Genomic DNA, 15,758 nt, shown 5'->3' with positions numbered 1-15,758 from the left:
CAGAGACTAGGGTCCTGAACTTAAAGAAAGGTAACTTGGATGGTATGAGACGTGAATTGGCTAGGATAGACTGGCAAATGATACTTAAAGGGTTGACGGTGGATGGACAATGGCAGATAATTAAAGATCACATGGATGAACTTCAACAATTGTCCATCCCTATCTGGCATAAAAATAAAATGGGGAAAGTGGCACAACCATGGCTAACAAGGGAAATTAGGGATAGTGTTAAATCCAAGGAGGAGGCATATAAATTGGCCAGAAAAAGCAGAAAACCTGAGGACTGGGAGAAATTTAGAATTCAGCAGAGGAGGACAAAGGGTTTAATTAGGAAGGCAAAAATAGAGTATGAGAGGAAGCTTGTAAGGAACATAAAAACTGACTGCAAAAGCTTCTATAGATATGTGAAGAGGAAAAAGATTAGTGAAGGCAAATGTAGATCCCTTGCAGTCGGAATCAGGTGAATTTATAATGGGGAACAAAGAAATGGCAGACCAATTGAACAAATACTTTGGTTCTGTCTTCACTAAGGAAGACACAAATAACCTTTCGGAAATACTAGGGGACCGAGTGCCGAGCGAGAAGCAGGAACTGAAGAAAATCCTTATTAGTCAGGAAATTGTGTTGGAGAAATTGATGGGATTGAAGGCCGATAAATCCGCGGGGCCTGATAGTCTGCATCCCAGAGTACTTAAGGAAGTGGCTCTAGAAGTAGTGGATGCATTGGTGGTCATTTTCCAACATGCTATAGACTCTGGATCAGTTCCTATGGATTGGAGGGTAGCTAATGTAACCCCACTTTTTAAAAGAGGGGGGAAGAGAGAAAACAGGGAATTATAGACTGGTTAGCCTGACATCGGTAGTGGGGAAAATGTTGGAATAAATTATTAAAGATGTAATAGCAGCGCATTTGGAAAGCAGTGACTGGATCGGTCCAAGTCAGCATGGATTTATGAAAGGGAAATCATGCTCGACAAATCTTCTAGAATTTTTTGAGGATGTAACTAGTAGAGTGGACAAAGGAGAACCAGTGGATATGGTGTATTTGGACTTTCAAAAGGCTTTTGACAAGGTCGCACACAAGAGATTAGTGTGCAAAATTAAAGCACGTGGTATTAGGGGTAATGTAGATAGAGAACTGGTTGGCAGACAGGAAGCAAAGAGTAGGAATAAACAGGTCCTTTTCAGAATGGCAGGCAGTGACTAGTGGGGTACCGCAAGGTTCAGTGCTGGGACCCCAACTATTTACAATATACATTAATGATTTGGACGAAGGAATTGAATGCAATATCTCCAAGTTTGCAGATGACACTAAGCTGGGTGGCAGTGTGAGTTGTGAGGTGGATGCTAAGAAGCTGCAAGGTGACTTGGACAGGTTAGGTGAGTGGGCAAATGCATGGCAGATGCAGTATAATGTAGATAAATGTGAGGTTATCCACTTTGGTGGCAAAAGCAGGAAGGCAGTATATTATGGTAACAGATTAGGAAAAGGGGAGGTGCAACGAGACCTGGGTGTCATGGTACATCAGTCATTGAAAGTTGGCATGCAGGTACAGCAGGCGGTGAAGAAGATAAATGGCATGTTGGCCTTCATAGCGAGAGGATTTGAGTATAGGAGCAGGGAGGTCTTACTGCAATTGTACAGGGCCTGGGTGAGGCCACACCTTGAATATTGTGTACAGTTATGATCTCCTAATCTGAGGATGGACATTCTTGTTATTGAGGGAGTGCAGCGAAGGTTCACCAGACTGATTCCCGGGATTGCAGGACTGACATATGAAGAAAGACAGGATCGGCTAGGCTTATATTCACTGGAATTTAGAAGAATGAGAGGGGATCTCATAGAAACATATCAAATTCTGCTGGGATTGGACAGGTTAGATGCAGGAAGAATGTTCCTGATGTTGGGGAAGTCCAGAACCAGGTGTCACAATCTAAGGCTAAGGGGTAAGCCATTTAGGACCGAGATGAGGAGAAACTTCTTACTCAGAGAGTTGTGGGCATGTGGAATTCTCTACCACAGAAAGTTGTTGGTGCTAGTTCGTTAGATATATTCAAAAGGGAGTTAGATGTGGCCCTTATGGCTAAAGGGATCAAGGGGTATGGAGAGAAAGCAGAAAAGGGGTACTGAAATGCATGATCAGCCATGATCTGATTGAATGATGGTGTAGGCTCAAAGGGCCGAATGGCCTACTCCTGCACCTATTTTCTATGTTTCTAATCCTTGGAGCCCTGGTAACATTCTGGTGAATCTGTGCTCCACTCCTTCCAATATATCCTTTCTAAGGAGCGATGCCGAGTACTGTACACATTACTCCAGATGTGGTCTAAGTAGGGCTTTGTACAGCTGCAGCAGAACTTCCTCCCTTTATATTCTCGCCCTCTAAATATTCATTCCATTAGCCTTTTAGATTATTTTTTGTACCTGACTACTACATTTCAGTGATCTGTGTACATGGACCCCTAAATTTCTTTGGACCCCCACTGTTTCTAGCTTTTCACCATTTAAAAAACTCGGATCTATCCATTTTTGGTGCAAAATGGGTGACCTCATACGCATTGAAATCCATCTGCCAGTTTTGCTCACTTACTTAATCTATCGGTGTTTCTTTGTAATTTTATGCTCCTGTCTACTTACAATGCCATGAATCTTTGTGTCATCAGCAAACTTGGATATATGGCTCGCTATTATCTAAGTCATTAATAAATATAGTGAATAGTTGAAGCCCCAGCACAGATCCTTGTAAGATAGCACTAGTCACTTCCAATTCGAGTACATACCCATTATCCCTACTCTCTATCTTCTATCGCCTAATTAATCTCCTAACTAAGTCAATAATTTACCTTCAATTCAATGGACCCGAACTTGGTGAATATTAAGGCCCGCCAATTTCTCGCCAACCCCCGCATGGAACGTACCTTTTTTCCGCCCGTTGCTGCTGGGGCCAGTCAGGAGCGAGTTTCGCCGCGGTTGTGTTGGTGGCAGCGGCAGGCAGCGGGAGTTGGCGGTTGGGCGACGGCAGCAGAGGGCGCTAGGTGCAGGCCTCTCGACTCGGCAAAGATTGGAGGCCACCACAAAGGGTGATGCGGATCTCATGCTAGAGCATGGTAAGCTTATACTAATCTCCGGTCTGCGTGATGCTCATGTCATGAAAGATCATGCAATGTTAAGTCAAATGCCTTTTAACGCACAGTGTGTTGGCCATTAATGATGTGCTCATGTAGCGATGGAACTCCTTGAAGTAAGAATGTTAAATGTGATGGCTCACAAGTCAGCTTGAACAACCCCATCCCCCAGCTATACACTGAAATGTTGTCCTCTACTTGCAGATGTTGATTTGGACAACACCGAGCAATGCACCCCTTCCACCTCTGTCATACAAAGGCTGAGTGTGACACCAATGTCTTCCTCCCCGACGCTGTCACCAGTCCAACACACCAGCTCCTTCCTCCACACCTATACCCCACACCCCCAAGATCACCCATAGCCACCGCATCCACCTCTGCCACCCAGAGTCACGAAGACCAGGAGGGAGAGGAGGGAGAAGTGCCAGTCTTCGAATCTCTTGAGGTCAAGGTGGTGGAAGGGGAGGACTCCAGCCTCCTGACATGTATGCCATCTGTCCGGCCAATATTGGTGTTGGGGTCCGCCTTCTTAGGATTCGAGTCGGACGAAGCAAGTGCTGGGAGGCGCAGAGGCCGTGCCGGAAAATCCACCAAGCCTCAAGCATCCAGGATGATGCAATAATCCGATGAGGATGCAGGACGGCTCGCAGCAATTCAAGAAATGGTCCACCTGTCGAAGACGAGCGTGGAACTAGGTCGAGATGTACTGCAGACCATCGCCACCTTTGCTCAGCAGCATATTGCCAGTATGGCTCATTAGTGCGGTGGAGCGCAACACCGACTCTGTTGAGGCGATGAGGCAAGCGATGGCTTCTGGCTATGTCATGCAAACCCCCGAGCCCATACCACCGAGGCTGACAGATTTCGAGGAGCTAACATCTTCAATCACGCCCCCTACCTTCACTCCAAGACGAACACGTCAGCAGCGCTCCGGCTGCCCTCCTGCACAATGTGATGGAGCAGAGGCGATGAGGGGCAGGAGTGCGGCTCGCCGTGGTGATGGTGGACCCATGAAGAGGACGCTGGGCCTCACATCGAGGGGGGTGAAGAGAGGTGCTGGTAGTGGGTAGAGGGTTGGGGGTTGGTGGTGGATATGTTCTTTACTCCTCATTAAGTTGTGGCTGTTGTTTCACATGGGTTGTTGTCAATGTCACTTGACTGGTCTCGGAACAACTGTACATTTGTTGGATTCAATTGTTCGCATGTTCTGTCACTTTGGCATGGTGCACTATTGAATACAGTCACATTATTCACCCATTCTTGGTCAGTGTCTCATTTTTACATTATCTGGGGTGCGTCCTGAGAAAAAGACAAATCTCCTTCAGGTGTACTGCTGTATGAGGAATCTCTTGCCCTCCACATATGATGCGACTGATTAATGGGTTCTGTCATTAGGCGATTGCAATATGACAAGTAAGGGTCATCAATGCAGGAAGGCTGCCATTCAATGAGAGACAGTCACGCTACTTGCAGGGCACACATTAAGGCTTGCACTTCAGTCCACATTTTCTTAGGTCCACCATCGCGGAGTCCCACCCCTGATATCGCATGTTCCTCAGTGACCTTGCAATCCATTATATATCTTTTTCCTTCTTCTAGACGTGAGGTTATGCTGTTCCCACTATCAGATGCTGCGACCTGCCAGAGCATTACATGTTCGCATTTTCGCCTATTTACTCTGACAGAAGTTCATACCATCTGTGCACTCACATTCTGTCTATAACTCTGTTCTGCCGGCAATGGTCTAAGAACCATGGTAGGGCATCTCCATTGAGCCTTTACCATCTCTCGGAACTCATTGCCGCTTCCTCCATCTCACCTCCCCTTCAACGGAGTACTTCTCATTTACACGTCTGAACTCATCCTCTGCTGCTTAAGGTCGATCAGATAACTATTTCTGAACCTCTGAACCTCTGATAATGGTGCAGCATATGGACGCTATCCAGGGTGTGCAGCGCTGGACCACCCTGAGTGATTCTCCCTGCCACCCGATTCACCGCCAGCTCACACCATCTTTTTGCCAGCGGACCTTCTGGCGGGTGGGAGCACGATCCTAGAGGATCGTGCACGAGGAATATTCCTGTTTTTGAGCCTCTGGCATGGGTGGGCAGCACGAAGGTACTTCACCGAGGAATCTCCTGCCGGGTGGGACCTGGGCGGCAGGTGGGCGGAACCTGAGGATTATGTTGAAAACATTTTTGGGGCGGAACCTCGGCGGCTGAGGGCGGAACTCTCACCAAGTTCGGGCCCTATGAGTTTTAATTTTAGCTAACAGTCTCTTACGTGAAGTCATATCGAATGCCTTCCAGCAGTCCATATAAGCAAAATCCACAGACAGTCCCTTCCTCAAAAAATTCAATTAGGTTTGTGAGATATGGCCTACCCTTTACAAATCCATGGAGGCTCTCTCTAATCAGCTCAAATTTCTCCAAGTGCTCAGTCACTCTGTCCTTAATTGTAGACACAACAGAGGTTAGACTAACAGGTCTATAAGTGCCTGATTTCTCTTTCTCAACTTTATTAAATAATGGAGTTACATTTGAAATTTTCCAATCTATAGGGACACAGAAACATAGAAACTTAGAAAATAGGTGCAGGAGTAGGCCATTCGGCCCTTCGAGCCTTCACCACCATTCAATATGATTATGGTTGAATCCAGGGAATTTTGGAAGATTTTGGCTGAAGCATCTGCAAAGGCCTGTAACCTTCATGAAAGAACATGTACTGGTGTTGGACCACCCAACTATAGACACCTTTGCTTAATTTGGAAAAAGAACCCCTTAAATCTTTGGCCCAGAGTTCAGAGAGGGAATTGGTGTGTGTGAGTTTGGTAGCTGGGACCAGTACACAGCAAGTATCCTTTTTTTATTTGTTCATGGGATGTAGGCATCTCTGGCAAGGCCAGCATTTATTGCTAATCCCTAATTGCCCTTGAGAAGGTGATGGTGAGCCGCCGCCTTGAATCACTGCAGTCCGTGTGGTGAAGGTACTCCCTCAGTGCTGTTAGGGAGGGAGTTCCAGGATTTTGACGCAGTGACGATGAAGGAATGGCAATGTATTTCCAAGTCAGGATGGTGTGTAACTTGGAGGGCAACTTGCAGGTGATGGTGTTCCCATGCGAGTGCTGTCCTTGTCCTTCTAGGTTGTGAGGTTGTGGGTTTTGGAGTTGCTGCCGTGCATCTTGTAGATGGTACACACTGCTGCCACGGTACACCGGTAGTGGAGAGAGTGAATGTTTAAGGTGGTGGATGGGGTACCAATCAAGTGGGCTGCTTTGTCCTGGATGGCGTCGAGCTTCTTGAGTGTTGTTGGAGCTGCACTCATCCAGGCAAGTGGAGAGTATTCTATCACACTCCTGACTTGCATCTTGTCGATGGTGGAAAGGCTTTGGGGAATCAGGAGGTGAGACACTCGCCGCAGTATAACCAGCCTCTGACCTGCTCTTGTTGCCACAGTATTTATGTGGCTGGTCCAGTTAAGTTTCTGGTCAATGGTTACCCGTCAGGATGTTGATGGTGGGGGATTTGGCGATGGTAATTGAATGTCAAGGGGCAGTGGTTAGACTCTTGCTTGTTGGAGATGATCATTGCCTGGCACTTGTGTGGCGCGAATGTTACTTACCACTTATCAGCCCAAGCCTGAATGTCATCCAGGTCTTGCTGCATGCGGGCATGGACTGCTCCATTATCTGAGGAGTTGCGAATGGAACTGAACGCTGTGCAATCATCAGCGAACATCCCCACTTCTGACCTTATGATGGAGAAAAGGTCATTGATGAAGCAGCTGAAGATGACTGGGCCTAGGACACTGCCCTGAGGAACTCCTGCAGTGAGGTCCTGGGGCTGGGATGATTGACCTCCTACCACCACAACCATCTTCCTTTGTGCTAGGTATGACTCCAGCCAGTGGAGAGTTTTCCCCCTGATTCCCATTGCCTTCAATTTTACTAGGGCTCCGTGATGCCACACTCGGTCAAATGCTGCCTTGATGTCGAGGGCAGTCACTCTCAGCTCACCTCTGGAATTCAGCTCTGTTGTCTATGTTTGGAATGAGGTCTGGAGCTGTGTGGCCATGACTCTGAAGAGGTTATTTGCCTTTGTGATATTAATGCAAAGCAAATATTTTCATGGAATTAAAGCGAAATTCCTTGCACATATGGGGTGAACTTTCCTGCTGGAAACGGGATGGTAGAGCCCTGAAAATGGGGGGAACAATGACCCATTGCCGTTCCCTGTGTGGCCATGGCAATGTTTCCCTGGGCCTACTGCTGGGTGGAAGGAGCAGTCCAGAGTCAAACGGTAGGCCCACTAAAAATGCTGATCAGAGTCCTATGATGTACATAGAACCCCGATTGACAGCTCTGGGTGCAGCTGTGTGGCGTGTACGCCCTGATTACTCCCGACCTCAGATGGCTGTCCAGCCGAAGAGGATCCCCAAGGTGTTGCTCTTCATTTTTGTGGGGCCCTCCGGGAGAATCAGGAGTGTTCCTTCAGGCTCCACAAACCCAGCCTGGGCTGCTCCCACTCCAGCTCGCTCAGCCTCCACAGAGTAGGGCCCTCCCTCCACCCCAGGACACTCGGTTTCTCCAACCCGCAGCCTGTGGCCTTCCCCAGAGCGCTTGATTTCATGCCGCAGCCCGCCGGCCGGATACTATTGAGGCCCGGTCCTCAGAATGGACCACAGTCCCGGCAGGAGGACCAGGCACTCGGCTGGCGCATTTCATTGATCATAAGAACATAAGAACATAAGAATTAGGAACAGGAGTAGGCCATCTAGCCCCTTGAGCCTGCTCCGCCATTCAACAAGATCATGGCTGATCTGGTCGTGGACTCAGCTCCACTTACCCGCCCGCTCCCCATAACCCTTAATTCCCTTATTGGTTAAAAATCTATCTGTGACTTGAATACATTCAATGAGCTAGCCTCAACTGCTTCCTTGGGCAGAGAATTCCACAGATTCACAACCCTCTGGGAGAAGAAATTCCTTCTCAACTCGGTTTTAAATTGGCTCCCCCGTATTTTGAGGCTGTGCCCCCTAGTTCTAGTCTCCCCGACCAGTGGAAACAACCTCCCTGCCTCTATCCTGTCTATCCCTTTCATTATTTTAAATGTTTCTATAAGATCACCCCTCATCCTTCTGAACTCCAACGAGTAAAGACCCAGTCTACTCAATCTATCATCATAAGGTAACCCCCTCATCTTCGGAATCAGTCAAGTGAATCGTCTCTGTACCCCCTCCAAAGCCAGTATATCCTTCCTTAAGTAAGGTGACCAAAACTGCACGCAGTACTCCAGGTGCGGCCTCACCAATATCCTGTACAGTTGCAGCAGGACCTCCCTGCTTTTGTACTCCATCCCTCTCGCAATGAAGGCCAACATTCCATTTGCCTTCCTGATTACCTGCTGCACCTGCAAACTAACTTTTTGGGATTCATGCAAAAGGAGAGCACGCGGTGTCCACCGGTACGCTCGCGGCCTTCCGCGAGAGGTGGGCACCGGAGGGACTGGAGTGCATCATCACGCCCGGCAACCAAATTTTAATTTGATTTTACGTTTTAAAGTTTAATTTGTTTTAATTGCCGGTGCTTTTAGTGTCCCCCTCCCCTTTTATAGGGGGCACTGGAGGAAAAAATGTGATTTTAGTGCCCAAAAAAAAACCAAAAAAAAAGAAGAAAAAAAAACCACAAAAAAGAAAAAAAAAGGGGCCTTGTAAATGTCTGGTGTGTCATCCAGGTCGGGTGGCACCGATTAATGTTTTATGTTTTTCAGATAAACTCCAAAAAGAGTTTCATGCACAAGGACCCCTAGGCCCTCTGCACCGCAGCATGTTGTAATTTCTCCCCATTCAAATAATATTCCCATTTACTGTTTTTTTTCCCCAAGGTGGATAACCTCACACTTTCCGACATTGTATTCCATCTTAGCCCATTCGCTTAACCTATCTAAATCTCTTTGCAGCCTCTCTGTGTCCTCTACACAACCCGCTTTCCCACTAATCTTTGTGTCATTTGCAAATTTTGTTACACTACACTCTGTCCCCTCTTCCAGGTCATCTATGTATATTGTTGTGGTCCCAGCACCGATCCCTGTGGCACACCACTAACCAGCGATTTCCAACCTGAAAAGGATCCATTTATCCCGACTCTCTGCTTTCTGTTAGCCAGCCAGTTTCTCGATCCATGCTCATACATTTCCTCTGACTCCGCGTACCTTTAGCTTCTGCAGTAACCTTTTGTGTGGCACCTTATCGAATGCCTTTTGGAAATCTAAATACACCACATCCATTGGTACACCTCTATCCACCATGCTCGTTATATCCTCAAAGAATTCCAGTAAATTAGTTAAACATGATTTCCCCTTCATGAATCCATGTTGCGTCTGCTTGATTGCACTATTCCTATCTAGATGTCCTGCTATTTCTTCCTTAATGATAGCTTCAAGCATTTTCCCCATTACAGATGTTAAACTAACCAACCTATAGTTACCTGCCTTTTGTCTGCCCCCTTTTTTAAACAGAGGCATTACATTAGCTGCTTTCCAATCCGCTGGTACCTCCCCAGAGTCCAGAGAATTTTGGTAGATTATAACGAATGCATCTGCTATAACTTCCGCCTTCTCTTTTAATACCCTGGGATTTATTTCATCAGGACCAGGGGACTTGTCTACCTTGAGTCCCATTAGACTGTCCAGCACTAGCCCCCTCGTGATAGTGATTATCTCAAGGTCCTCTCTTCCCACATTCCTGTGAGCAACAATTTTTGGCCTGGTTTTTGTGTCTTCCACTGTGAAGACCAAAGCAAAATAATTGTTTAAGGTCTCAGCCATTTCCACATTTCCCATTATTAAATCCCCCTTCTCATCTTCTAAGGGACCAACATTTACTTTAGTCACTCTTTTCCGTTTTATACATCTGTAAAAGCTTTTACTATCTGTTGTTATGTTTTGCGCAAGTTTACTTTCGTAATCTATCTTTCCTTTCTTTATTGCTTTCTTAATCATTCTTTGCTGTCGTTTAAAATTTTCCCAATCTTCTAGTTTCCCACTAACCTTGGCCACCTTATACGCATTGGTTTTTAATTTGATACTCTCCTTTATTTCCTTGGTTATCCACGGTTGGTTATCCCTTCTCTTACCACCCTTCTTTTTCACTAGAATATATTTTTGTTGAGTACTATGAAAGAGCTCCTTAAATGTCCTCCACTGTTCCTCAATTGTGCCACCGTTTAGTCTGTGTTTCCAGTCTACTTTAGCCAACTCTGCCCTCATCCCACTGTAGTCCCCTTTGTTTAAGTATAGTATGCTCGTTTGAGACACTACTTCCTCACCCTCAATCTGTGTTACAAATTCAACCAAACTGTGATCACTCATTCCGAGAGGATCTTTTACTCGGAGATCATTTATTATTCCTGTCTCATTGCACAGGACCAGATCGAAGATAGCTTGCTCCCTTGTTGGTTCTGTAACATACTGTTCTAAGAAACAATCCCGTATGCATTCTATGAATTCCTCCTCAAGGCTACCCCGTGCAATTTGATTTGACCAATCGATATGTAGGTTAAAATCCCCCATGATTACTGCCGTTCCTTTTTCACATGCCTCCATTATTCCCTTGATTATTGTCCGTCCCACTGTGAAGTTATTATTTGGGGGCCTATAAACTACGCCCACCAGTGACTTTTTCCCCTTACTATCTCTAATCTCCACCCACAATGATTCAACATTTTGTTCATTGGAACTGCCCTGATATCATCCTTTATTAACAGAGCTACCCCACCTCCTTACCCTTCTTGTCTATCTTTCCGAATTGTCAGATACCCCTGTATGTTTAATTCCCAGTCTTGGCCACCCTGCGACCACGTTTCTGTAATGGCCACCAAATCATACCCATTTGTAATGATTTGTGCCGTCAACTCATTTACTTTATTTCGAATGCTGCGTGCGTTTAGGTAGAGTGTTTTAATACTAGTTTTTAAACCATGACTTTTAGTTTTGACCCCTCCTGCAGCCCATTTATATTCATACATATTGTCCTTTCCTATCACCTTGTGGTTTACACTTACCCCAGTGCTACTCTGCTCTGTTACCTCCTGCCTTTTGCATTCTTTCTTGGGGTCCTGTTCATCTGAGCTCTCACCCACTCTAACTAGCTCAGAGCCCTCTCCTGGGTTTCGAATACTCCTCGCATTGAGGCACCGAGCTTTCATGCTTGCCTTTTTATTACACTCAGCCTCCCAGTGTTCGCTCTGGGGTAAATCCACCCTCCACAATCTAACGTGACATTTTACAGGTGCTGTGAAGTCAAAGTTAGAATTTATTCTTGGTGACTTTTTAAAATTCTTTAAAAAAAAAATTGTTCCGGGATGTGGGGGTCGCTGGCAAGGCCAGCATTTATTGCCCATCCCTAATTGTCCTTGAGAAGGTGCCTTCTTGAACCGCTGCAGTCCTTGTGGTGAAGGTACTCCCACAGTGCTGTTAGGGAGGGAGTTCCGGGATTGTGACCCAGCGATGATGAAGGAACGGCGATATATTTCCAAGTCAGGATGGTGCATAACTTGGAGGGGTACTTGCAGGTGCAGGTACCTGCTGCCCTTGCCCTTCTAGGTGGTAGAGGTTGCAGGTTTGGGAGGTGCTGCCGAAGAAGTCGTGGCGAGTTGCTGCAGTGCATCTTGTAGATGGTACACACTGCAGCCACGGTGCGCCGGTGGTGGAGGGAGTGATGTTGACGTTGGTGGATGTCAATGATGGGGAATGGAGCACGGTTACATTTTATCAGCAAGCAACACTCACAGGTCAAGTATAGCACTGGCAGATTCATAATATTGGTCGAAACAATGTGCCTTAAGCAGACCTTAGAAAAGTATCCCTACTACTCAGAAGGAACATTCTATTCCCATACTAGCGATCCTTTCTAAGTGAGACTGCCAGTTTAATCCCAATTGTACCATAGGTTCATGTCCAATAGAAACTGGGCTGACGTTACCCAAACTTATTTCATATAGGACCCTGTAACATGTGGAGATTGAAGACTTTCATTCAAACAGTCTGGTTTGGATTTAATCTCTTCTCAGAAGTGCAAAGAGTGCCTGCACCACCTCTGTGTTTTAACTTTAATATACATTTTTCTTGTATGAGTTTTACATCTTAACATCACTCTTTCTGACAAAATTAATTAAAAAAAACTTATGACACTTAAGACATGAAGGGTCACTGGAGAAAGTAACAGCAAGGGTGCATATATCTTGCATGTTTAACATTGTTGCAAAGAGATTTTGTCTCATTCCCATTCTGCAATTATGGTATAAATGCAGCTTGAATCCAGTGTCAGGGCTTGGAGGGGGAATCTCATTCCATTTCACTTTAGAGTCAGCTTGCGCCTTCACAGCCAATTTACACTGCACAAAGCCAGAAACACTCTACGGCAATGCTAAATTTGGAGTGTGAATGCATTTCAAGACTCTTTCGTGCGGAACTATTCTGCTGTTAATTTTACCAAAAAATGTTGGTGGAAGTACAAAACTTTAAAGGGTTGAAATTGGCCTCTGTCAGAAATGGGGCGCACCTATCCTTTCTGAAGTTTTCTGGCTGCCGCAATGGATGTGGCGGCCTATCCACCGAAATTCAGCTCCTCGGGGTTTTTTCCAGCGGGGCGGAAGTGGATCATCATAGCGGCGGAAGTGGATCGTCATGTGGGCGGAAGTGGATCGTCATGGGGCGGAAGTGGATCGTCATGTGGGCGGAAGTGGATCGTCATGTGGGCGGAAGTGGATCATCATGGGGGCGGAAGTGGATCGTCATGTGGGCGGACGTGGATCATCATGTGGGCGGAAGTGGATCGTCATGTGGGCGGAAGTGGATCGTCATGGGGCGGAAGTGGATCGTCATGTGGGCGGACGTGGATCATCATGGGGCGGAAGTGGATCGTCATGTGGGCGGAAGTGGATCGTCATGTGGGCGGACGTGGATCATCATGGGGCGGAAGTGGATCGTCATGTGGGCGGAAGTGGATCGTCATGTGGGCGGAAGTGGATCATCATGGGGGCGGAAGTGGATCATCATGGGGGCGGAAGTGGATCATCATGGGGGCGGAAGTGGATCATCATGGGGGCGGAAGTGGATCATCATGGGGGCGGAAGTGGATCGTCATGTGGGCGGACGTGGATCATCATGGGGCGGAAGTGGATCGTCATGTGGGCGGACGTGGATCATCATGGGGCGGAAGTGGATCATCATGGGGGCGGAAGTGGATCATCATGGGGGCGGAAGTGGGGCCGATGTGCAGTGGCCGTCACTTGCGGGGTGGAAGTGGGGGCAGGACGAAGTGTCCGCCGCTGTCAGTCATCAGCGCCGCGCTGATGACATCATCGCGTTCTGGCGCGTCACAATGTCTCTCCCCTTCAGTTAAAGGGGAGGGCCGCTGCGAACTCTGCAGATATTTTAGTTCGGTCCACTGGGCCACCAGGGAGGGTTTCGGCCGGGCCAGCGGCCTGGCACCCAAGAGGTGGTGCTAGGCTGCCTGTTGGCGGCCCGGCCGAACCTGAGGACATAATTGTCGGGCCGACCTGGCAGTTGGCTGACAAAAAAAAATAACATGGCAGCTGCGACAGTGCGCCTTCCTCTTTAAGGGCGGCCGTGCCACCATTTCACACAGAGAGCACCAACAGCAAAAGCTGTCGGGGGTATCAGCCAGCGGCGGGGCCTCTCCTGCGGGGCAATTTCGGGTAAGGGGCAATTTCGTGAGGTGGTCCCCGCCAGACAGTAATGCTGTGGTGGGAAAATGGGCAGAGCAGTCCCAGATATCATTCCGTTCCTGAGGTAGGGCAATTTCTAAAATGGCGGCCCCTCCACGGAGAGTCGGCGGTCATTCCGCAGTGGCCAGAGGCCTTATCGGGAGGAGCAGTTTCGGCCCCTTATAATGTGATAATATTTTTGATAGGCTATGAAACTATTAGACAGCACCTGTTTTCCTGTGTTATTTTTAGCTGATAATAGCTCGTGTAAAGAGGTTTACTTACTAGTCTGTTCTGATTGTTTGATCAGTTTAGCTCTTACGTCATGGTTGGCATCAGCATGTAGAGCCCCAAACCAGTCTTTCAGTCTGGAAGCCAGATTCCTCAGCTCCTTTTCATTGCACACTGTCAAACAACAGATGGAAACAAACACACATTATGGAACATTAAATGTGCATTTTAGAGACTATATTAAAACAAATTCCTTTTGTGCACTTCGGTGTACGGTCATGATGAAGCTCTGCATGGGATCATAGAGAGATTATACCACCCAGTACATCATCAGCTGGCCTCATGACTCTGTTACCTTGATGATCTGTGATGACCAACTCTAAACTCAAGGTGCCTGCGTGGTTTCTATAAACACCAAACAAAACTAACAATGAATATGATCTTCTCCAATCTGCTGCAGAACCTCATGACTCTGAATTTCTTATAGGAATTTCTGAAGACCACAAGGGAACCTATGTGAGATAATTGCATTTCGGAAGATTACACAGCATGTTGCAATAAATTGTTGCAAATAACAAAATTAGCACCTTTAATGTAATAGAATGCCCATAGGTTCTTAAACTGAAAATGCAGTAGTTCTTTCCAAAATCTTTCAACTGATTACCCAATGAAACATTATGTGAATGATAAACACCCCTCCCCCACCCCTCACCACACTCAGCCCTTCTTTGCTATCTCACATAGAATGGGCAGCATAAAACAGGGAACTAAAGCCCTCAGGGATAACCTCCATCTTTTACATAGTTTTCTGGGATTTCTTTGTAAGGTTTACTGCATAGACCAACTTCATTCCGTATAATAGTCATGCAGTTAAGATTGTTACAGGTGAAAAAACAAGTCTTCATTTGAAATGTTTTTCAGTGCTAACTCATATATATTCTTCTTCTTCTTCGGCAGTCTCCCGGAGTCGAGGATGACTTGCTTCCACACTAAAATGAGTTTGAAGGTGACTGATGAGACCAATGTAGGATCTACAGTCTCTGTCACAGGTGGGGCAGACAGTGGTTGGAGGGACGGGTGGGTGGCGTGCTTGATTTGTCATACGCTCCTTTCGCTTTTTGTACTTGGCTTCCGTGTGCTCCTGGCGAAGGGACTCGAAGTGTTCGGTGCCTTCTCGGATGCTACTCCTCCACTTAGAGCGGTCTTGGGCCAGGGATTCCCAAGAGTCGGTGGGGATGTTGTATTTTTTCAAGGTGGCTTTGAGGATGTCCTTGAAGCATTTTCTCTGCCCTCCTGGGACTTGCCTGCCGTGACGTAACTCGGAGTAGAGTGCTTGTTTCGGGAGTCTACATCGGACATGTGGACAATGTGGCACACCCACCGGAGCTGATCGAGCATGGTCAATGCCTCGATGCTGGGGATGTTGGCCTGAGAGAGATCGCTGATGTTGGTGCGCCGATCCTGCCAATGAATTTGCAGGATTTTCAGAGGCAGCATTGGTGGTACTTTGAGGTGCCTACTGCACATAGTCCATGTCTCTGAAGCATATAGGATGGTGGGTATCAATACTGTCCTGTAGACCACTAACTCACATATATTAACATTTCAAAGGCATGATGTAACATGATTATAGGCAACAACATCACTTTGGGCACTAGATAGGTCAGATGGCTGT

General features: G+C 46.9%; 1 protein-coding gene across 1 annotated transcript in view; it reads right to left on the bottom strand.

Annotated features, from left to right (window-relative positions):
* LOC139262932 (testican-1-like) overlaps positions 1 to 15,758 on the bottom strand; it is a 782,508-nt gene that overhangs the window by 27,027 nt on the left and 739,723 nt on the right. Inside the window, exon 8 of the mRNA XM_070878252.1 lies at positions 14,138 to 14,257. Within this exon, the coding sequence (XP_070734353.1) occupies positions 14,138 to 14,257 (120 nt within the window). The remainder of the gene's footprint in view (positions 1 to 14,137; positions 14,258 to 15,758) is intronic.

The sequence above is a fragment of the Pristiophorus japonicus genome, chromosome 4 (genome assembly GCF_044704955.1).
Source record: "Pristiophorus japonicus isolate sPriJap1 chromosome 4, sPriJap1.hap1, whole genome shotgun sequence".
NCBI classification, from domain to species: domain Eukaryota; kingdom Metazoa; phylum Chordata; class Chondrichthyes; family Pristiophoridae; genus Pristiophorus; species Pristiophorus japonicus.
This window is presented reverse-complemented; position numbering and strand designations above follow the sequence as displayed.